This window comes from Nematolebias whitei, chromosome 17 (assembly GCF_014905685.2).
Source record: "Nematolebias whitei isolate Nwh7 chromosome 17, NemWhi1, whole genome shotgun sequence".
Classification (NCBI taxonomy): Eukaryota; Metazoa; Chordata; class Actinopteri; order Cyprinodontiformes; family Rivulidae; genus Nematolebias; species Nematolebias whitei.
The window spans coordinates 23,662,144-23,684,972 of NC_056514.1; the positions used below are offsets into that span (position 1 = coordinate 23,662,144).

A 22,829-nucleotide genomic window follows, 5' to 3' on the forward strand; every position below is an offset into this window, starting at 1 on the left:
CTTAAAACAGCACCTTTTATATCGGTGAGTTATTTTGATGGAATGGCCGATATTTAACTTTATTGCTAATATCGGCTGATACCAATACCATGCTAGTAATATTGTGCATTCCTAATACAGATTTTAAGAAAATAAACAATATAAATAACTTTTAAAATATACACTTTAATCACAGATATGTAATGACTGTACCAGAACAATCCGTGTTTTCATAGCATTAGTTTTTTTTGTTTATAAATTGTCTATAAGTAGACTGCCGTCACCATTTTATGTCAAAGGGGCAGAATAAAACCCTATAGAGATTAAACACCGTCTTAAACTGAGGCCAAAATTACTTTTGACATAATAAAATCAAGTCTAGCCTTACTTCTAATGTACATGTATTTAAAAGGAACCATAGAAAAGATTTAGTAACAATCAGGCAATAACTTAAGACAACGTGTGGGCAAAAATAAAAATCATAAAAAAGTTTTATGTGATAAATTCAACTCATGAGCAAAACATAGTCAGAGAATGCTGCAATAAAAGTAAGGAAGAGCAGCTTTGGAAGCTTTAATATCTAAGCAGAAATTAAGAAAGCATAATTATATTTATTTTTCCCACAAACTGCGATGCTTGAAAATACAACTGAATTCAAGAAGCACTGCCTGGCGGCGTACTCGAGTGTGGCATTGTGAGGAGGTTGTAAGAAAATAACGACAGAGCACATCATATGCCTCTTAACTGATGCTATTCAGCACAGATAGAAGTTAAGATTAAACACCCTAATATTAAGATTAAACACCCTAATATTTATTGTTCCAATCTCCAAATTATGCCAAAGCACATAACCCAGGAAACCATAAACTATCCCAGCACCTACAACACGTGTATGAGTCAACAGTGTCAACACACCTCCTTGTCCAGCAGCGCAGCGAGCTCATGAGCAGGTAATCGCTTAGAATCTCCTACAGCCGTGACTATTGGCACTTGCTTCTCTTCTCTTAAAGGTGTTGTCTCCACCTGATGCCACCGTTGTTCAATTTCTTCTTGGACATCTGAAGTTATGCCGTCTGTTGCATCTTCACTGTTTAGGCAGACAGAAGGATGGTCTACTTCCATGTTTCCTTGTTCGTGGCTTTCATGTATCAATGGTGCAGTGTTAAGTGTTGAAGCAACAGAAGCTGTTTTTGGCACAAGATCCACACTGGTTGTACTGTGCAACGAGTCGTCTCTCCAAACATTCTCCTTTTCTGCTTCCTCTTTCACAGCATGTGGGTGAGGACCTGATAAAGATGAGGTTTGCAGTGAGGAAGAAGACACGGGAGAGGACGCCATTGAGGAAGACGAAGAAGAGGGAGAGTAGCAGGAGGAAGCTGTAGAAAATGATGAGCTGAGGTCCACTGTGTCCGCTCGTTCTTTTGTAGGCTTTTCTTTCCGTTCCGTTTTAAATTCGGACCAGTCGAAGGTTTTTGAACGGCCATCTCGTCTGCGTTCACGAACTCCTCTTTTTCGTGGCTCAGAAGGAGGGTTGCTGCCTGGCGTAGGTTTGTGGTCATCTGATTTATGTTCCTCAACACTTGGGCTCAGGTCAGGAGTAGTCTGGGGACATGGTTCCAGCATCACATGACCTTTTATGTGTTCATCAGGGATAGATCTGAAGAAATGAAAACACAATCAATAAAAACAAGTTATAAAAACAACAGTGCCACACTTGTGGCTGTGCAGCTTCAGTAAGTTGATTTTTCAGGGTTTCTGCAGAGTCCGTTCCTAAATTTATCATATTTGAATGTTTTCTGAATGTATTATTACCTGGTTCAAAACTATACTGGCAAAAGTATGGGGTGAGCTTTATTTGTGTTGTTGTTTATGTTTAGCAAAGACAGAATCAGTGTTCCCTGCACCTGGACGAGAAGCATAATTTACATGGAATAGTCCCTACTCAAGCTGCTGCCCCCGCGACCTGACATTGGAACAAGCGAAAGATAATGGATGAATGGATAGTCCACGTAAATTAGCAATTCCCTTAACTCTCTGGCGACGTGAAGCATTGAGCTTCAAATCCAATCCTCTCTCGTATTCATCCCATTTTCAGATTGTCACTTCCACAAAGCTCCACTCAATCATAACTACATTTTTTTAAAAGTTTTAGATTTTTGAGGCGTTATCCAAAATCTTGGTGCCAGAAAATCACAAACACAAACATGAATGATAAGTGGCAAAGAAAGGGGATAAAGGATTAGATTTGAGAGTTAACTATTTCCCTAATTACTTTAAGTGCAATAAAAACGTTTGCCCGTAGAAAGCAGAAGCGTCACCAAGAACAATAAAGGAAAAACTTATTAAAACATTAACCTTTTAAGTGAACATCTTGTCCAATCATTACATGCAGGATCAATAAAGTTCTTATCTTATCTTATAACACATAAAAAAATAATGTGCCTATGATAAACAACTGCTAGACTAGAAAAACATTTAAAGCTTTTGGATATCAACTTAGAACTTCAGGAAGTTTTTTTCTTTCTGGAAATAATAAAATGTTCTGTCTGCGAACTGACTAAAGCATTTTCTACCGAAAACTAAACTTTGATTAGACAAATGTGTTTTCAGACAACACAGAGTTGGAATCTAAACTAAGAAGTCCATTAAGCTAAAATTAATTCAGGTACAATGTCTGACACTTCATGGACTCGCAAACCAAAACCACTCTTTGTTCATCCCCTTCTTAAGTTTTTTTTTTTTTTAAATACGTTTTTTTGCCAACTAAAACAAGCTAAAACCTTTTCTTTAACACTTAATAGTAACTTTTCCTTAATGATATTAAATGCAGAACTGTGTACCTGTAGTGGTGTTGCTCTTTCCCTCACCAGAACCATCGCTCACTGATTCAAGAACACCGATGTGATAAAATGGTCTTATTTAATTAGGAAAATTGCATTCTGATCCAACTGTGTCAGATTTTAATCTGAATCTTTAGTCAAGTGTTTAGGGACAATGCTGGGAAGGGGGGAAAAATGTTGATACTTTTTTATGTGACCTGCAGATATCCTGATTATAAAACACAGAATAGAGCCAAGGCAAAGCATTAACACATAAACATTAATAGAGCAGCCTGGACTGAAAGCAGCTTTTATGGTCAGAGATAAGCCTCACTGCAGACGACAGTTTTTAGCTTCTATGTTACAGCAGTTTAACAAGGAGCTGAATTTGAAGCGTTTGTTTGCTGCTTCCTCGTGCACTTCGGCACCTGTGGTGTTAAAGTGCACTGTGGCACTATGGACTAATCCACGTGAACATGGTGCAGAAGTGTCATTAAGTGTGCGGTGGGTTGGAAGAGTCAGAGCTGAAGAGCAGAAAATAAAAGTGGTTGTTAGCTTAGGCAGAAATACACAGGAAGTGTATTTTAGTGACAAACCTAAAGGAAAGGGTGTGACTCAGTATATGTGGTGTAAAAATAATATATGTAATGTGCTGCAAGCTGCTCCACCTACACAATCAGATGTTTTTACTGAAAAGCTGAGATTGAGCTTGTTCTATAAACATTTACAAAACCTCCCGAGCTGACAGTCACATTACAGTGATGATTAGCATCAGATTGTGGTGCTGGGCAGATTATTCTAGTTTGTTGACGCATGCCTCTACAGTGGTAGAACTGACATTACTCAATCACATGACATATGACTGGACCACAAACACGCCGGAGCTGACATTGCTGAGCAATTACATCACTGTTTGAGGAGGGAGAGAATTTCAACACACAAGCACTCCAACCTGGGCTTCAGAACGGACAGTTTCAGAGAGATGTTTTTCCTGGAAGCAGGTTGAAAATACCAATTGAGAGAGAGGAGAAAGAACGAAAGAGGGTGAGGAGACAGGAATCCAGATAAATAAAGTGAGAAAATCATCTGGTGCATCTGCCAGAGGATGGTGTTAATCCTGGCTGGGTATTACCGGGTGACGTCGGGGGCAACGGTGGGTCGCACATTCTTCATAATGGCCTGAATCCAATTGCGACGGATTCCAGAGGTCATAGCAGACAAGGTGCACGCTCTGTCTTTACACTGAAAACACACAGATATTTCATCTAAATGACTGGCATGATGATCAAAAAACCTTTTTAACATTGCTTATTTAAATAAAAAAACTCTTTCTACAGCTCATCTCCATCATCTAAGCAGAGACAGCTTTGTCATTTCAAATAGAAAATTAAGTTGTCTCCTATCATTGTAGCCAGTAAAATGTAAGTACATTCACTGCTAATAATTAAGTTTTAAACAAATCTTGCTAATATCTATTCAATCTTCCCTCGATTTATTACTGCACATCTTTAAGTTTGAACTATTTAATGCTAATATTTAACATTCTTTTTTATTACAGCTCGACAGAAAATAATTTGTAACCTTGCATCTCTATACGAGTGAAGCCTTTAATAAAAAGAAGCTCATGCCTTTAAAATGCACGGAGTAAAGACTGGCTTCAGAACATTAAAGCATCACAGTAGTGAGGAGAAACATTTATTTATTATTATTGTTATAATAATAAATATATATACAAAATTGTTATTGTTTATTATTTATGCTTTTATTTTGTAAAGTTGTATCTACTCTCAAATCTTCAATATTAGGGACATGAATGAAGTAGAATATTAACTCTATGTAAACTCTGATTTATTAGTGCTACTTGTATACAGTAGTCCCTCGCTACTTCGCGATTCGTTTTCGCGGACTCACTTTATTGCGGTTTTTCAAAATAAGATTGGACATAACACGCAATTGGATGATTGATGGAGGAGTCGCACAATCGGCATGGGATTTTTATTTAAAATAAATTATTTTTAATTATTTAGTGCCTGCTGTACCTTTGTGCAGCCCAGAGCTACAGAAAAAAACTTCCTCCTGCAGCTAAACAGCTGATCAGCTGTTCTCCATGTAGAACGGGAAAGTGGGTGTGGCCAAGAACGCGTGCAGGTGGTTGAGAGCAGCGGAGGCACAGAGAGGGAAATCATGACATTCTGTGCTCTTTTAGAGCGTTTAGAGTTTAGAAACATTGTTTAGAGTATTGCAAGAGTGTTGGAAGGGTTTAAAACATCTTAATATATATAAATATATATAAATACTAAAATAAACTACTACTTGTACTACTATTCCTACTTAGTGGTTTTTCACTTATCGCAGGTCTTCAGGGTACGAATCCGCCGCGATAAACGAGGGACTACTGTACTCCTAAAATACATGTATATCGCTTACCATTGTAAAATTAATCAGCTTAGAACAATGTTTGTAGATAATCAATATACTCCACTGAGTGTAATTACATCTTTGTTATTGCAATTTCAACGACAATGTTTACAAATCCACAAATGTGTGCCTTAACTTCAAAGGAAACTATTAAAAGAGTTAATCGAGTGCAGCACAGTTAACAAGAACAGTGCCGTCCAACCAGAGCACGGTGCACAGACAGCAGATATAAATACAAGGGTTAATAATTTAGACACCAAACCCATGTTGTTCTCATCCAAAGCAACAACTATCATTTTCAACACACTATTTCTGACATCCTCCTAGCTATAGCTAGGACAGCTGTGAATGTAGCTTCAAGCTAGTGTAAACAAATACAACACCCATTAGTCATTGTTCCCCTCGAACGATTAAAATGTTGAGCTTAAATACACAAAACAATATATCAAACCCAATTTTGGGATTATTTATGTTACTGAGAAACTCTAGACAAAGACTGGACTTCCTAATATGAGAGGTTAGGTAAACATATTGTGCAGGATGAAAGCCAACTTGGTTCAGGGAGACCAGAGGAACTGGCAACAGCTGAAGCAGATTTAGACCTCTGATGTAAGGCTCTCACAGAGAGACAAGTCAAGTGACATCCTTTATGACAGACAAAGAAATGACAATGTCTGACACCCACAGTTACAACACAGTGGCTGTTTATGGACTGGAAGAAGACAAGAGCGAAAATACGTAGACGACAAATTTCATATTTACTATAGATGTCAAAAAAACAACACTCACAAGGATTTGGAATCCATAATTCCTCTGGACCGGAAACTCTTTAACATCATAGCATGTGGAAAGATCAATCTCACCATCCAGTTCTGAGGCCTAAAAGAGAAAAATAAACAAAAAATTAAAACAAACTCCTACATGACCGCTATTGATTTACACAAAATCTCAGATAGACAAACCTTACCTCCTCAGCTATCGAGTCCTTATAGTACCTCAAGCTCTGGTCTGTCAGAACGAACCAGTGTTTCTTCCACTAAGGATAAAAAAAGGCTTTTGATTGAATTGCATGAGGAAATTTAATCAACATTAGAGACAAGTAGCAGACAGCCATTTATTTCTTCTATAAATAACATTACCATTCCATCTTCATAAAGCTTCGTCATCCATCCTTTTTTGAAGTTCAGCAGATCCGGCTGAAATTAAAAATACAGAGGGAAGCATTATTATATAATGCAAATAGAATTAGTTTAAACAAGTGTGCTAACAAGAAAACAGCGATCTGTTGAAACATTTTGTACTTCTATAACTGCTAACGTCATCAACAGGTCAAGTATTTTGTTCTTGACATAATCAGAAAATAAATGCCATCTCATTAAATACTGTATTTATGTGCATTTATTTATTTTAGCTAGGCAATACCTGAAGCTGAAAACTATGATTGCAAATATATGGTTTCAGCCACAGAGACTGACTGTCGGGAGCTGGACTTTCACTGTGAAACACAAACTGCTGCACATTGAAACCAAGCTCAAGTCTGTTTATAGACTCCAGAGTAAAGCATTCAGATAAAAGCTGGCTTTTGATCACTCAACAATACCTTGTTTTTGTTGAGCTTCATCCGGTGTGGTGTCACCGCCTGGCAGAGAGTCATTCTGATGGCTAACTGCCTTTAATTCATATGTTGACAATCTGTTGCTTTCTGACTAACCCAGGGGGAAACACATAACTCTGGTTGCTCCTGTTCTGGTTATTTATAATCATCAGTAGCAGTGGCGGCAGTGGTGTGTGTAGACGTGTGCATGTCTGTGTTGGAGTGGGTGGGGGTTTGGCAGCTGCAGCTTGGGCAGAGAGAGAGAGACCAGCCACACGCTGACAAGGTTACCCCTTAGCACTCCCTGAACAGACCACAGATCAGACTAGCAGGAGTCAGACCTCAAAAAAACACCAAGGCAATCTTAATCAACTTAACACGTGAACCTTATTTGTAATGATTTAAAAGAAGTGGGAAAAAGTTCATTGAAAACTAAAAACCACTGTACTCTGTCTTCCACTTAAGTAGGTCACTTTTAATCAACTTCCATACAATCAGGTTGATTACAAATATATAATACCAGTAACAACTAGAGAAATTGCTCATACATGCATAAGTTAGCTGAAAGGAGCATAACAAGCTGAAATTAGCAGAAAGAAGTTAGAAGAAGCACAAAAATGTTGTAGTTAGCAGAAAGAATCTGAAAGGAGCAGAAAGCAGCTGAATAAACAGCTGAAATCAGCTTAAAGTAGCTGAAAAGAAGTTTAAATTTGCACAAGGAAGCTGAAAGAAGCCGAACCAGAACAAAATGTGAAAAGAGCAGTAAATGGTTGTAAACGGAGCTAAAGATCTGAAGGATGTAAAATGAGCTCAATTCATTTTTTATGAGAAAAAAGTGGCAGAAAAGGCTAAATATTTCTACAAGCTAAAGGTGCACCAATACCAAACGTCAAAGCACCCTTCTCCTGAACAAGCTGAACGTTTTGATATATGATTTGTTGAAATAACACAAAAATTGTGGAACGAGAAAAATGATGAAAAACGTACAAATGAAAAATGGATCACAATAGTGTGATATACATATTTAAGATTTTCAGTAATGTTAAATATGTTAAGTTATTGTTTCCTGGTTAATTTTTGTATTTATGAGCCCATTTGCTAAAAAAGGAAAAAAAAACAAAGTCTACCGGGACTTAGATAAAAGAGGAAGGAAATTAAGAAATTACTGCTGGAAAAAAAAGGGGTGTTTCAATTAAAGCACACAAGGATTCAAAAGTACCATACTACTTATTCAATGCTAATGACTTGAGTCAACTAAAATACTATATTCAATATCAATATAAGTAGGCCATTCAGCATAAATACAAATAAATGAAGCTGCAGCAATAATCACCATAAACAACTGCTAGCCTTAAACAAATATAGAAAATAGCAATTGTCCAAGATTTAATTATTTTTTGTTGTGTAGCTGGCTCAGTCCACCTTCAGTTAATGGATGTTTTGGGATGCAACAAATGGACAGTGCCTGCAAAAACGTCAAGGCTGTAGTCACAGTGGAAAAACAACTTTGTTGATTTGTAGCAAAAATAAGTTACCACAGAAATGCAACGGCAACTAAAGCAGATTAAAAGAAAGCAAATTTTAAGATGAACGTATTTATCGAACAAAAAGAAATTAAACAGGAACTAAAGGGCTGCTTGTGACACAGGTTTGCCTCAAATAAATGCTTTTTTTTTCACCAGATTTAAGAAATGCTTCAATCAGTCAATAAAACCTCATTATGATTTTGATTAAAATGAATAGCTAAAAAAAATACTTAAAACTATTTACCATGAATTAAATTTTAAACCTTTTAAGTTAATTACAAAAGAGGAACAACCTTGCTAAAAAAACAAAGAGAAATAGCTTCATTTTCTACTGAGCGATAGAGTCTGATGGTCTGTTGAACGCAGGTGGGATTTGTTCTCAAAACTTACAGTCATTGATGACTCGGTGACTCTGCGATCTAGTGATTTGGCTCTTCTTAAATTGACAAAACTGGAGCTGGAAACCTCAGGGGCAAAGCAGTCCTTCCCCGTATCCAGTGACATCTCCTGTAAAGATAAAACTGTTAATTAATTTGAATAAAACTCCTCTGATCAGGAAATTACTAAACCTTGTGCGATTATTTTTGGTCATGTTTAATGACGAGAACTGCGTACGTGTTTGCCCTCCAGGTAGCGTCTCTCACTCCGGCCTTGTCTTTGAGTCACTGCAGTGTTAACTGAGGGGTTAGTGGAGCTGCTGGTATCCATACGCTCTGCATGTTGACTCTCCTCAAACCGACCGATGATTTGAGAGCGCCTGAAAGACACAAAGCAAATACACTCCAATACACGTTTTACGTTTCACTGTATAAAGTGCACAGCAAAGACAAATTATTCTTAAAAATACATCAGATGCAGCATAAAATACTTAAATGGTGGCAGAATGAAACAGTACAAACAAGCTCAAAGCGTGATATAAAAAACTATAAACGTCTAATAAAAGATACAAGAAGTTACCGTTTAGTTTTGCACAGCATTCAGATTTTTTAGATAAGGAAAAATAAGTGGCAGAGAAGATTTAATAATCCAAAGAACCATCAAGAGATACTTAAAGAGTGAAGTTATACAATGAGAAAAACTTTGCAGAAAAAAGAAAACGACTAGAATAGTGGGTTAATTATATTAAAAAGGTAGCAGGAATGGCAACACAGTCAACATTACCTTAAGACACTGCACATGTTCAAGTGTATGTACGTGAAAAATGAGAGAAACCGTTTAACTGAGAGTACAATCACCCATTTGTGCATTTATACAAAGTAAATTAAATGTTTGTCTGAAACAGTGCAGGTGTCCTCCCAGGTGGTGCAGAGATGAAATGAGAGAAAGCAGGAATCAGCGGTGACCAGCAGGGAACAGCACTGAGACAGGGGTGGAGGGGTTGGCTGAGCATTAGCTCTGAGAAGCTCAGTTCAGAAGCTCCTGGAAAAGATTGAAACAACAAAACAAAGTAGCAAAGCAGCAGGAGCAAAAGGTAAAGACCACTAGAACATTAAATTACATGTGAATTTACTTTCCCCCAAACCATTCGAGTTAAACTGATACACTAGGATAGAAAGCAGTAGCAAAAGATGCTCAAGAGGTGCGTCACAGACAGCAGCCACAGGGTGGTGCTAACTAACTACAATGCTGAATGTTTCAAGCAATGCATAATGAACTATACACACAATAATTACATTGCATGCCATCTGAAGGGTTTTAGAAATATGCCAAAAGATAAAATACAGTGGTTTTATACTGATAATCATATTTGCATCAGTGACACAAACTTACAAAAATCTGTCTAATCAACTGTATTTTTAAGTCATGGACTGTACTTATATAGCGCCTCAAAGAACTTTACACTACAATCTGTGCCCTCGTTGACCCGTTCATGCAGCACTCTGCTATGTCTATACAACATATAGAAGACGGCATGACATTTATCCTTACCTGCGCTCCTCCCCGAACAGCCGAGCCACCTCTTCCCTCCCTGGGCTTCGTGTCCGTGCCCTCAGATCTTGGCGTTTTTTCTCGGAGCGGAAGGCTTCTTGGTAGCTCAGAATGCGAGCCCGTGGCACATCCGACAGTGCTGTGTACTCCCTGCCGGACCGGCCAACTCTGCTTCCTCCAGTGCTCTCTCCAACACCACTGTGCCCCTCCCAGATAAGAGAAGCCCCACTGGGTTCAGAGTCAAGAGAGCTCTGGGAGGAGCTGATGGTGGAGTAGGTTGGGGACACAAGTGCATTTGGAGAGGGAAAAGGATCTGGGGAGGGTTGATGAGGGGACATTTGGGGATCAGATTCAGAGTTATACCTGGAACTGGGAGCTCCTAAAGAGGAGGATGAAGCTGAAGAGGACAGGGGTAGACTCTGGGGGGGCTGGGAGTGATGTGCAGACTGTGGAGAAGGTTCTGACTTGGTCTTCTCCAGGGAAAAGTAACCACTTTCCACTCGTACCTTTCGCCCAGTGCTCACTGTGCGGCCATCTGGAACACAACCACAGCACCACTTATTAGACACATCTCATCTGGGAAAAGCTCAAGCACAAACACTTTATATAAAAGTTAGATGTGATAAAACACCTGCTCTATTTAAACTAATAAAAAGTGGGATGTGCCAAAGAAGCTGCATGTCCTTGTCCTCACCATCTTGAGTGGTAACACTGGAGTCTGTCTGGTTTTGGCTCAGCTGGTTGAGACAGGAGGCACTGCGGCTGCAAGGGATGGTGGCCCTGCTCCAACGGCTCTCCTCCTGCCAGAGAGTTGCACGGCTCATCGGGACCCGCTCTGCGCTGGCAATACTGCTGGTAAGGCATGGGATGCTGCCTCCACTGCTGGTCACTGTTACCTTAGCAGGTCCAGGCTCCTGGGTATGATTCAAGAGGGATGGATGGAAAGAGTAAAGGACATAATGGGAGGGAAGGTAACAGAAGAAACAAAAAAGAATGAGAGAAAGAACAGGAATAAAGAGAAACTAAATAGCTGAGTGTAAATTTGAGATAAAGGATGGAAAAACTTGTTTTCTTCATTGTAAACCTTGATAAATTAAGTAATCATACTGAACTGTAAGCTAGTGTTAGTGGAGTCCAAAGATGAACCAATGAATAGATACTGCACACGTTTTTAAATACACAAGATCTCCTAGTTTATGACAGCACAGATTTTCACAAAACTGTTTGTTTTGAATTTTGATGAATCAAATAAATCAGAAAAAAGAATGATACATATTTAAGGCCAGAATAAGGTAATGTGGAAAGAAGCAAGAGGTCAACAGCTTGAATCAAATTCATTCATGGCAAATGCACCTGTGATCAGAGAAAAGATGAAAACACATGTGGAGATTTTGCAAATCTTTAAATGATTACCAAATGCAAGGTAAACCAAATCAGTGTTCAAATATGTTGCATTAATTTAGGAAATCCTTTCAACAATCAACAAAATGCATGAAGTCGTCCTAACATGAGAGAACAATCATTCCAAAGTGACTTTATTACGGTAATCAACTTTTTTACCAAGTCAACTGCAATCACCATAAACATGCCAAGAATTTTCTGCATCAGAGATAGAAGCAAAGATTATGCTTTTTTTTAACCCATCACCTTGTTGGGACTGATTTTTTTAAATTTTTATAATAGTTTTAAAGCTGGAAAATTTTGAAGATGCGCAGTAAGCAAAGTTTGGCTGTGCTGAACTCACTGGGTGTCCATTCATGTCTTTAGTGGAAAAACACTGGCTTGGCTTTACTCCACCCTGCCAATCACAAGAGCCTTCTGAAGTTATTGCTTGTTGGGTAATGTTGAATATTAACACATGTGCATTAAAACATTAATAAATAAAATAATCACCTTAATTTTACAGGGCCAAGTTATTTAATTTTTGTGTTTTGTTTTTGACACAAAAAGTTGGATAGAAACTACAAATTTAAGCAAGATTAAATTTTTTTTTGATTTACAGTTTTTATCATTTTCACAAGTGTACAAACCATACGCTGTGGGGTAAGAGGGGGCAAGGACTGGTGTACGCTTACGAGAGTTAGTTTCAGGTGTTTGTAGTTTACCACAAATATCTGAATGTCTAGCTATACATTTTAAACAATTTTGAGATGTGTACCCATGTAGAATGACAATAATTATGTCTTAATAGCATCCCAGAGAGAATGTGTGAGTTGCAAAGGATGCTGGGTAGTTTTGTGGCAATTATGTGTGCAATGTTTCTGACTATAATGTTTCTGAGTGTGGAACTGAGTTGTTCTTGCTAAAGTCCTGTTCAGGTTCGGTTTGGTATTTATGCTGAAGTCTCTGTTGTTGCCAGTATGTATAAGGGGGAAAGCACTTCCAGTTGGAGGGAGCAAGTGTGTACCAATTAGGGGTTGAAAGAGTATATAATTTTTAAACTTGACATTAACATAATAAAACCTGAGTAGAACTAGAGTATTTGATGTCATAGATCTCAAGATACAAAAATAAATACATAAGTAAAACTGCAAAAAAGGTAATTATTTACAAAAAAAAAAAAAAGACCAACAAAACATTGGGAGCGTATATTATGCTCTCCACTGGACCCGGTGTTACACCCATGACTGTATTTGCACTGGCTCCAAAGCAAACGTCTCCTGAAAAGCATGAAGAATAAAAATGGGGAAACAAGCTCTCAAGCACCTGGACAGACGTGGATCTGACAAGATGAGGTGTGGAAAATATAAACCTTAACACACTAATAGATACTCAACTGTAATCATCTGTCATATTTAGGAGACAAAACAAGTGAGTGGCTACTGTCATTGACAGAATCTGACAAACAGTGAGAGCATCCCCACACCTACACATCATTAACACTAAACATGTAGGTTTTCTGCAACCACTGAAGCTATTTTAAGAGCCATTCATTCCACCCACACATAAAAAACTACTGCTATGATAAAACATTAACAAGGTTTTAAACTTCTAACACAAAAACAATGGAAACAATGCTTGGGTGAGTACATAGAATGTGAATGAATCCATTTTTCTAACAAAACTGATGAACGTCAAACATAAAATAACTATGAAAAATAACTAAATGTGACTTCACTTTATAATAAAAATTATAATGCACTGCTTAATTTACCTAAAAAAATTCAGTGATGTGCTAACTAAAAACCCATTAGATTTTTTTATGTTATTTTTGTAATATTGTGCAAGTCACTCTTTCTGGTGGGTTCAAATAATTTGTCACATTCAAACCCAGCAGGTGACATGTTCTCACACTACACAGGATTAACTATTAAAACCTGCACTTTTTAATATTTTATGATAGTGCTATGGTCTCAAATTTGTACTTTGCTTGCTACTAAATTACTGACAGACTTTGAACTTTATGTTTGTGTCTATTTTTATCTTTTATTTATCTCACTGTCAATGAAAGTCCAACAACAGGGGCAGATTGGACAGACCTTCGCCCAACACAAAACAAAAAAGTTTTAAAGGATGTTAAACACAAATGATGGGTGACATATGCAACATTGTCACAGTCAAAACTGTCCCCGCTGTTTCTCAGCAAATGAGCCCATTTGTGTAAGTCAAACAAGGTCGCAGTGTTGTTCCAGGCGCCGTCATTAGACAAATCAGACAACGAACTTTAGAAAATTCTGTGTGCTCACCACAAATTTGGCCTGACATCAGAAAGGAGGCAGGGAAAGGAAAAATGTGTTTCTTTCAGTGGGTGGTCTACATTATAATATAGCATGTGTCTATATTTAACAGTGAAGCCATTTTTATGGTAATGTAGTCTTACAAAGTCCTGTTTCGATCTTTACATTAAAGAAGTCAGCAGCACACGCGAGCGTGCACTGAAAATGAAGAATGTCTTCTTCCTCCTCTGGTTTGTGCATCTGAATGAGTCTCACCTTCCTCTCACACTGTTAAATGTAATTGCTTTGACGCAACCTTGAATGATAATATTTAATATTTCTGACACATGTCTCTAAATTCATTCTGAAAACTTCATTGTTTCTTAGAAATAGACTTCAAAGGGTCAACTTATCTGGACTATATGGACACATTTCTCAAAGTTTGTTGTTGCAGGCTCACATATCAACATCTGCTAAACTTGACTAAAAGGGATCAGTGTTATTAGGTTATCAATTAATATCTGTTATATCTTAGATATGAGAAGTTATCTACTTCATGTAAACACTTGAACATTACTTCATAATCTGACAATTGTAAAAGTTGAAAATCACCATTGAAAGGTTATGAATAATTGTAAATGTATTGCAAGTGTAAACTGCAGGAAAAAAAAAGTTTTCACATCAAATCATGGCACGATCAAATAAAACATTATAAATCCTTTAAACTGAAAACCCACTGATCATTGCAAAAAAAAAAAAAAAAAAAAACTGGCCCAAAAACTGGCAGTCTATCATTCAAACAGATGGAATATAAAATGTTGCAAAAGTTGTTGGCAGAAAAACGTTCTATCTGTCTCTTTTTGAGGGGAAAAAGCTGGTGTAGGTCTAAGGGAAAGCTTCAAACTGCATATTTCCATAGCAGAGGTCATACATAAATATGCTCTTTCTTTGTAGTTCAGGAAAAATGGCACAAAAGCAAGATTATAATGTTCACCTGATACAGTTATAATATAAAGCAGCGACCACCTTAAAGTTGAATGCATTGTTAAATCTTTTTTTGTCTATGCTGAAGAACATTTGAGCACATTACCAACCAGTTAAAGATGAGAAAAGGTGTTGAGTTTTAAATCCTGTAACAACAGCTCCTAGAATTAGACCTTAGGAAACAAAATAAAAGTAAATATAGCGCAAGCAGAGACAAGACTACCGACAGTGAAGCACAAGGTTTATGGAGACGTAATGGAAAGAATGGTTTATAAACCGAGTTGAACTGGTTTAAATGCCTGACTAACGTTATGTTACTCAACGTACCTACCTGCACAGGTGTTTTAATAACGTGGACTATTTCAATGCACAACTCAACAAGAACCTACAAAAAAGGAATCAGTAATAACTGTTGAAAGGCAATAGAGGAAAATAAACAAGTCTTCATAAAGAGCCCAAATCAAAGTAAAATCTGTAATTTTTTAATGAGGATGTCACACAAAAATAACTGAATAAATAGGCATTTATCCTAATTTAAAGTTATTTACACGTAGTCATTTCCCTTTAGTGCACTGAAGGGCTGAAAAAAATGGTGTAATCTGAATAACCTGGTTACAGCAAAAACATTTGACTTGATGCCTTTTTATGCTGCTCAGTGGTTATTGCATTTCACTGGGGAAGTTATTACTGGGGCACAAGCTTGAGTTAGACTATGGACAATGAAGGAAGCAAAAAGAACAACAAGGAGAAAAACAAAGGAGAGAAAAGACCCAAATCACTCAATGCTTGAGACTATAATAAACTAAAGAAAAGCAAAAAAACAAACAAAAAAAACCTATGTATTTGAAACCGAGAATGAGTTATCCTGGATAACTAAAGGTTAAATAATTTGTAGACTGTAAAATTGACAGCTTTTCACAGAAACGCAAGGTCAACAACTTTGTACAAACAGCAAACCGATACATTTTTTATTAAAATGACATTCATAAGAGATAATCAGTCTTTACAATCAAACCAAAAACTAGATGCAGTTTCCTAAATTATGCACAAACTGGTTATGGATGACAAATGGGGAGCAGTATCAGTACAAGTAAAATGACCCAGTGGCCCTTTGTGTGCATCTTTATACTTAGGTTTGCATCATGCATTGAGAGGGAAAACAATAATTGTACCACAACTGACAACTATTAATAAATAGAGACGTGCATATATCTCTCATTCCTTTTACCCTGTTCAGTGAAAGAAAATAAAAATGTTATCATAGAAATGGTGAGTCAGTACCTGCTGAGTGGGAGGATCAACCTTGCGTTTTTTCTTCTGGTTCTGCTTGTTGGTCCTGGGGTACACGGTCAGCGCTTCCTGCCACCTACAGATAAAACAGTCAGTTTAAAGGTTAAAATCAGAAAATATATCAATACATATAAAGAGTTAAAACTTTGTTTGACAAAACCTAAATAAGAATGTCTGCTTTGTGAATTTGCTCCAATTTGTTACACATCAATATTTAAGGAATGGAGTAGACAAGATTCATTGTCATGTGTCACACACTCCCTCAAGCTAGAGGTTAATTATGCTTTTGTTTTGTTTTTGTTGACAAAGAAAGGCGTGTCTGGTGCTGTGGAAGTTGGGTAGAAAATAGTTGAGACACCTAAAACATTTCACCTTATCCTGCCTCACACATATTTAGGGGCAACCAGCCAAATAAAAGACTCAAACAGGATGTGCAGACCCACTGAAACAGCACATGCTCACAGTTTCTTCACTAAGTAGAAGAGGCCATCTCGCCGCTTACCAATGGGCAATTTTGGAAGACTCTTTCTGTCCTGGCTTTGTTCGAAGAGTTGATGCAACAGCAAGCTCCTCAGATTTTCTAACACATTTTCAAAGTAATTGTAACAAGAGTAATTGCATTAGTTAGTATTTGTACTGGTACTCAGAATCAGAAATTCTGGCATCCCTAATTCAAATCATCGAGGATGTTTGTAACAATTAGCTTTTATTACTTTTTTAAATTATTGAAGTCTACTGGGTACAAAACAAAACAGACCCCCGTAATGATAATGATGGGTGTTTTGTTGGATATACAGTAAATAAACTCTGTGCTTAAAAAGAATGAACCTTTTCAGCGTTTCCCTTAGATAACTTGCCATGGCGGGGAGCTCATCTCGCCCGTGATTTTTGTCGAAGAGGGGGAAGAACGGAGCTGCGGGCTGTTTGTACTGACAATTTTGGAGGGGGTGGGGGTGCAGAGACACATCTGAGCTGCACACTGTTTGTACAGACAGTTTTCGAGCCGGTGGGGTGTTCAGCGTGAGGGAAAAGGCAGCATGAGCGCTGCTATTAGCTTTTTAGCTAGCGTGCCTGTATTGTGCACCGCAAGCTTAGCGCTACGTCAGTGCCAACGGGCGGAGTGGGGGGGGGGGGGGGGGCAGATTGGTTCGGCAGGCAGGGTTTTCGGTTCTCTTGATGGGGTGGTGCGATCCGCTTGTATAATGGTAGGGGAAACACTTGCTTTTACTAATTACTCCACAATAATACTCTGGCGTTTATTCCACATGGGCACGCATGCAGAAAAACTGTATTCTATGTATTTACTCAGTAAACATTAAATTAATCTAAGCCTAACATTTTTTTAATCTAAATAACTGTTCTTAGGTTGTCCTATTAAAACAAGGTCAATTTTGCCTAAACCTTGTATATATATATATATATATATATATATATATATATATATACACACACATACATAAATATATATACATACATACATAAATATATATACACCAGACTCACTCGTGATTCTATAGTTGTCACTCTACTTCTCATTTTTTTCAAACATTTATGATTTAAGTACTTAAGAACTTCAGATATGTATCTTGTATCAGAAACTATTAGAATAATCAAGTTGTGATCTTAGTTTAAAACACAAATCAAACAATTCTCTAAAACTCACACTGTAGTCACAGATGTTGAGGAGGTAAACATGAAGCATTTTAATTGAACGAGTGCCCAGACAGCATTGTGTTCATAATTGTGTGCGTTAAAAGACATTCAAGAAAAATATATTTTATTGGACAAAGGAAAATATATAACACTTGGCAGTTAATGACAACCTTGAAGGGACAAGTATGGTTGTCTGAATGCCTACAGCCAACACATGGGCGCCAGATGACAGGAGCGTGGGAGGTGTTCAATGATGGAGCAGGTAACATAATGAAGAGTGGGTGTTGAGAGTCACAGCTCTCTAAGAATAGCCATAGCATGCAAGTTTGAGCCATGGAGAAGGCAGCACAGAAACCCTCTTCATACAGCAGAGGACAGGCAAGAAAAAAATTAGATTATGAAGAGTAAAGTTTGTGTATTGTACTTTGTCTTGAAGTTTGAGGGTTTGAAAGCGCAACAAGAGTGGCCGGATCGACAGGAAAAGAAAACAGTTCAAGAATGTGCATTGTCACTGCAGAGGGAATTACAGCTCTGGAAAACACAGCCTGAAGCTGACAGCAGGGGGCAGAGCAGCCATGGCAGCACCACCATAGTTGTACACAACCATTTTTCCTTCAGCTCAGTGAGCCTTGTACACTCATCTAATCTACTGTATTTACAGACATACTGTGAGTTTGTTTGCAAGGACATGCAGAGGGCTGTCGTGACAGAAAAGGGTGCCAGGAATAAGGTGAGATAGAAGTGGATGATCTGCTGCAGCAAACCTTAATGGAAACAAACAGAAGAAGAATAGCAGATATAATGGTTGCTATGGTAGCAAAAACTCATCTTACCCATTGATGATTTCTTTGCATTCAGCTCGTATGAAATGCTCTTTCTCTGGGGTGAGGATGCACAGAGAGTTCTTCTGACCTGTCCTGGACTCACCATCGATGACATCAGAGCACTGGTTCATATTGATTGTCCCTTGGGGTAGCGTGCTGGGCTGAAGGATCACAACAAACAGATGCAACAAAAGTGTTAAATTGAGAAGTGAACAGATGGGTCCTCAAGACCCTCCACATGGTGTGTCTTTACACAGAGCCAAAGCCAAGCGTCACACAGCCTGTGCACTGGCAAAATGTTCTTGCTGAGGCTTGGAATATTTTGCAGCGTTTAAAATCAAGTTATTGCATAAGCTGCATGCACAGCTTTTTAAAGACAGGCATGGACACTACAATGCAGCTATGATTAATTTAGTGTATAACTGTTGTTTGAGAATAATACAGTGGTAACGGCAAAACCCCGCATTCAAGAACTGTACAGTCACCTGATATTAGGTCACCAGGAAAAACAAAACAAAGGACTGATTATACTTGGTTGTGGACAAGAACAGATAACTTTGCTCCTCTGTGAAAATATAGAAGGTCTTAGTTACCAAATCAGACCAAAATGTTCATTAAAAGAGCATTTTTTTTAAAGAGGTACATCACACAAGTGGTCCAGTATTCAACTGTACGGTCACAACAAATGACCAGTAAATGCTCATTTGCAGAACCCATGACAATTTCTGATGATTGCATGTATGCCCTACCAAAGCCCTGCACAGCAATTTACCAGGTTGTAGTGGCACTCTCACAAAAATATTAATGAGGCTCTCATTTTGTAAATAATTATGATTTTTAATGATATTCATTTTTTTGTCCAAATGTGATTTCACAAGCACCATCCTATCAAAATCAGTATTGCATTAGAAAAGGGAATGTAAAAACTAAATAAAGTAAATTTATAAAACAGGACAAGTCCATATTTGTATCTTTTATTTTAAAGCTTTCCGTTCGATGCCTAGCTGTGAGGTTCAGACTCCGCAGCTATGAGTATTGTCATTGATGCTGTCAGCTAAATAAACATAGCATGACTTCAAGAGTAACCCTGCCTTGTGTACAATGACTTAGGGTGTTACATGGAGGTTTAAGTAAATACACACTGGCTTTGAAAAGCAAGTCCGGCTCATTTGCAATGAATAGACATCTAAGACAAGCAGTTTAAAAGAACAGAAATGTTGCATTTTATTGCAATACACCCTGTGAGACACACTTGCAGTGAGTTCAAACACTTTACAGGTTAGTTACTGAAACACGTTTCAAGTTACCCCCACAAACGCAGACTACGGAGTTGCATTTATGTTAACCACCTTTTCAACGTGACGGTCACAACTAAGACATTTCATTCAGCCTTTTGTTTTTCTTCAGGCTAATTTGTTCCTTTATCTGTCTACTGCATGCGCTCCCAAAACTGATCAAGCTTTTTAAGATGTTGTGAAGAGAGGAGATTTTTGTTTAGTAGTAATTTGTTTTAAAGATAGTCACAATTCACAACTTTAGTTTTGTGTGAAGCCTAATCCTTTGAATGTTATCAAGCTAACAATGTTTTTCTCCTTGCGATGTACTAAACCAATTCTTTAACCCCTCATAATGATCTCACGTCTGATAATTGAAAGAAATAATGTTGCGTTCACAAGTTCACAAGTTCACAATTCTCCCTTGCCCCTTTGCCAATGTCATATTTAACCTAATAGTTGCAATAAACAAGTTTTAAATTAACTTTCCAATACAGCCATGTGAAAGAGACAAGCTACATATTTAGATATTAATAAAACCTATAAGGATGCATTTAACTTAATATCCATATTACAATAAAAATAAACTTAAGCCACCACGACCTGACTTCGGAACGTCATTTTGGTATGGAAAAATAATCCCAAACCTCATTAAGAGTTGTACACATGCATTTATGAAAGGCATCACACAAAATAAATTAAAAGCAAAAATTACTGCAAGTTTAGAAATGTACTTTTTACTCAGTCTGACCTCTAAATGACTTGTGCAAGTCAGGGTAATCTTTTGTTGACTTGGGGATTTATATTTGTACAATGAGGTAGATGTGCACTATGTAACAAAGCACACAGGGAATGGGTAACTGAACAGGTTTACAGTCCGTGTAATAAGCATACAGACAGAACATTAAACACCAAAATACCACAATGGCACTTTCCTTAAACTACCAGACCATAGATTATGAATTACCACCTTCACATTGTGCACATTTGTATAAGTTAATATAAAAAATTGGAAACAAAATTAAAAAGTTTGAAAAAGACCAAATACATCTGACTGTGTTGTATGAGTATATCCTGTCTGCAACAGAGCTGATGGATTGTCTTTATAGTGGACCGACAACAATCAAAAGTTTGTGTTGACACCCTGTGGGTAGAAGAGAGGCACCGTCTATCATTTTACTGTAAATATGTGACTTTGATTAACAACTCCTTAATCAGTCAAACTTGCAAAAATAAGTCGAATTTGTCATACACATAAAAGCAGGTTAATCTAACAAGCTTAAACAAAACATAAAAGGCAGATTGTTCTGACATGTTGGATGACAGAGTAAGTTCTCAGTGACCCAGTCATTCTTTGTTTACCTTCATATACTCATGACTTTAAAATGACCTACAATAAAGGGACTCTTGATATAAACGAAAAAAGATAAGGGGAACATGCTGACAAACAGCTGGGCAAAGACTTGGCCTGATTAAAACTGAGCAGAGAGACAGCTTGAACTGGGAGCGCTCATCATTCTCAGACATAAACAAAGGATAAAAATTTGAAGACTAAAGAGAAGTTAGGAATCTTGAGCTGGTGGATATTAATAACAGCAGCGCAACAAAGGAAGAAAGAGGGTTTGTAGACTGACTTTGAACTGCTCAGCCATCGGTCTGTGTAAACAAATCTAGAGTACACTGCACATGTTGACTTGTCCTTGAGCAGGAATCAAAAGAGGATAAACAGCTAAATATTTCTAAATCTGAGTACAGTTGTACAAGCAGCTTAAGCCTCCTATTTTATAATCACTGCACTGGATTCTCTATGGCACGCACGCACGTATGTACGCACACACACACACACGTGCACACACACACAAATCAAAGATTGAAAACGCTTTTGAAAAATAAAATCACATATGCTCATGATCAATGGTTCTTACATAAAGGTTGTAGCCAAGTGCAAATTTGTTATTAAAAAAAAAATATTTTTTTAAATCACAGGTTATATGAAATCTCACTCAACTCCAGCATTGAGCGTGGTATGAAGGGCCATCCACCGTGGATCAAGCCCCCAGATCCAGGCCTCCAAATCTACACCTGTCACCAAATCTAGACCCTGTCTGTTTTTCCTGGGCCACCTCTTTCCACAGTGGGTCCTTTGTTAATCAACACAAGTTCACACAATGTGGAACTGTCAGCAATCTCAGCCCATAGATTCTCTCCTAGCATTAACCCTCAACAAGGCAATGATCCAAGAGACAATAAGCACAAACAAAATTCTCGATGAGATCAAAGCGTGGAAATAATGAGGTCAGAATAAATTTAGTCTAGTGTCCCTCACTCATGAACAAAACCCAGAGATACTTGAACTCCTCCACTTGAGGCAGAACCTCACCCTCGACCCAAAGAGAGCAATCCACCCTTTTCTGGTTGAGGACCATGGCCTCAGATTTGGAGGTGCTGATTCTCATCCCAGCCGCTTCACACTTGGCTGTGAACCACTCTAGTGAGAGTTGAAGATCACAGCACGATGATGCCAACAAGAACACATCATCTGCAAAGAGCAGAGACGGAATCCTCAGGCCACCAAACTGGAAACCCTCTGCCAGCAGGTTGCACCAAGAAATTCTGTCCATAAAAGTTATGAACAGAATCGGTGACAAGGGGCAGCCCTGGTGGAGTCCAACTCCCACCCTGAAGGGGTCCAACTTACTACCGACAATGTGAACCAAACTCTCGCACCGCTTGTAAAGGGACTGAACAGCCCGTAAGAACGGCCCCCCAATCCCATACTCACGGAGCACCCCCCACAGTGTATTGTAATGTAATTCAACGTGATTGATTGATATCGGTATCACTTCAAAAGTTTAGAGATCTTTTGCTTGCCTGATGCCAATG

General features: G+C 38.0%; 1 protein-coding gene across 1 annotated transcript in view; it reads right to left on the minus strand.

Moving 5' to 3' along the window:
• The window catches only part of si:ch73-103b11.2 (nucleoporin nup211), a 59,825-nt gene that overhangs the window by 11,712 nt on the left and 25,284 nt on the right, over positions 1–22,829 (minus strand). The window contains exons 4-15 of the mRNA XM_037690865.1: positions 18,682–18,833; positions 16,187–16,271; positions 10,960–11,179; positions 10,266–10,800; positions 8,952–9,093; positions 8,727–8,840; positions 6,356–6,412; positions 6,184–6,252; positions 6,006–6,095; positions 3,931–4,040; positions 3,751–3,789; positions 895–1,636 (exon numbers count right to left, since the gene is read on the minus strand). Coding sequence (XP_037546793.1) covers positions 895–1,636; positions 3,751–3,789; positions 3,931–4,040; positions 6,006–6,095; positions 6,184–6,252; positions 6,356–6,412; positions 8,727–8,840; positions 8,952–9,093; positions 10,266–10,800; positions 10,960–11,179; positions 16,187–16,271; positions 18,682–18,833 — 2,355 coding nt within the window. The remainder of the gene's footprint in view (positions 1–894; positions 1,637–3,750; positions 3,790–3,930; positions 4,041–6,005; positions 6,096–6,183; positions 6,253–6,355; positions 6,413–8,726; positions 8,841–8,951; positions 9,094–10,265; positions 10,801–10,959; positions 11,180–16,186; positions 16,272–18,681; positions 18,834–22,829) is intronic.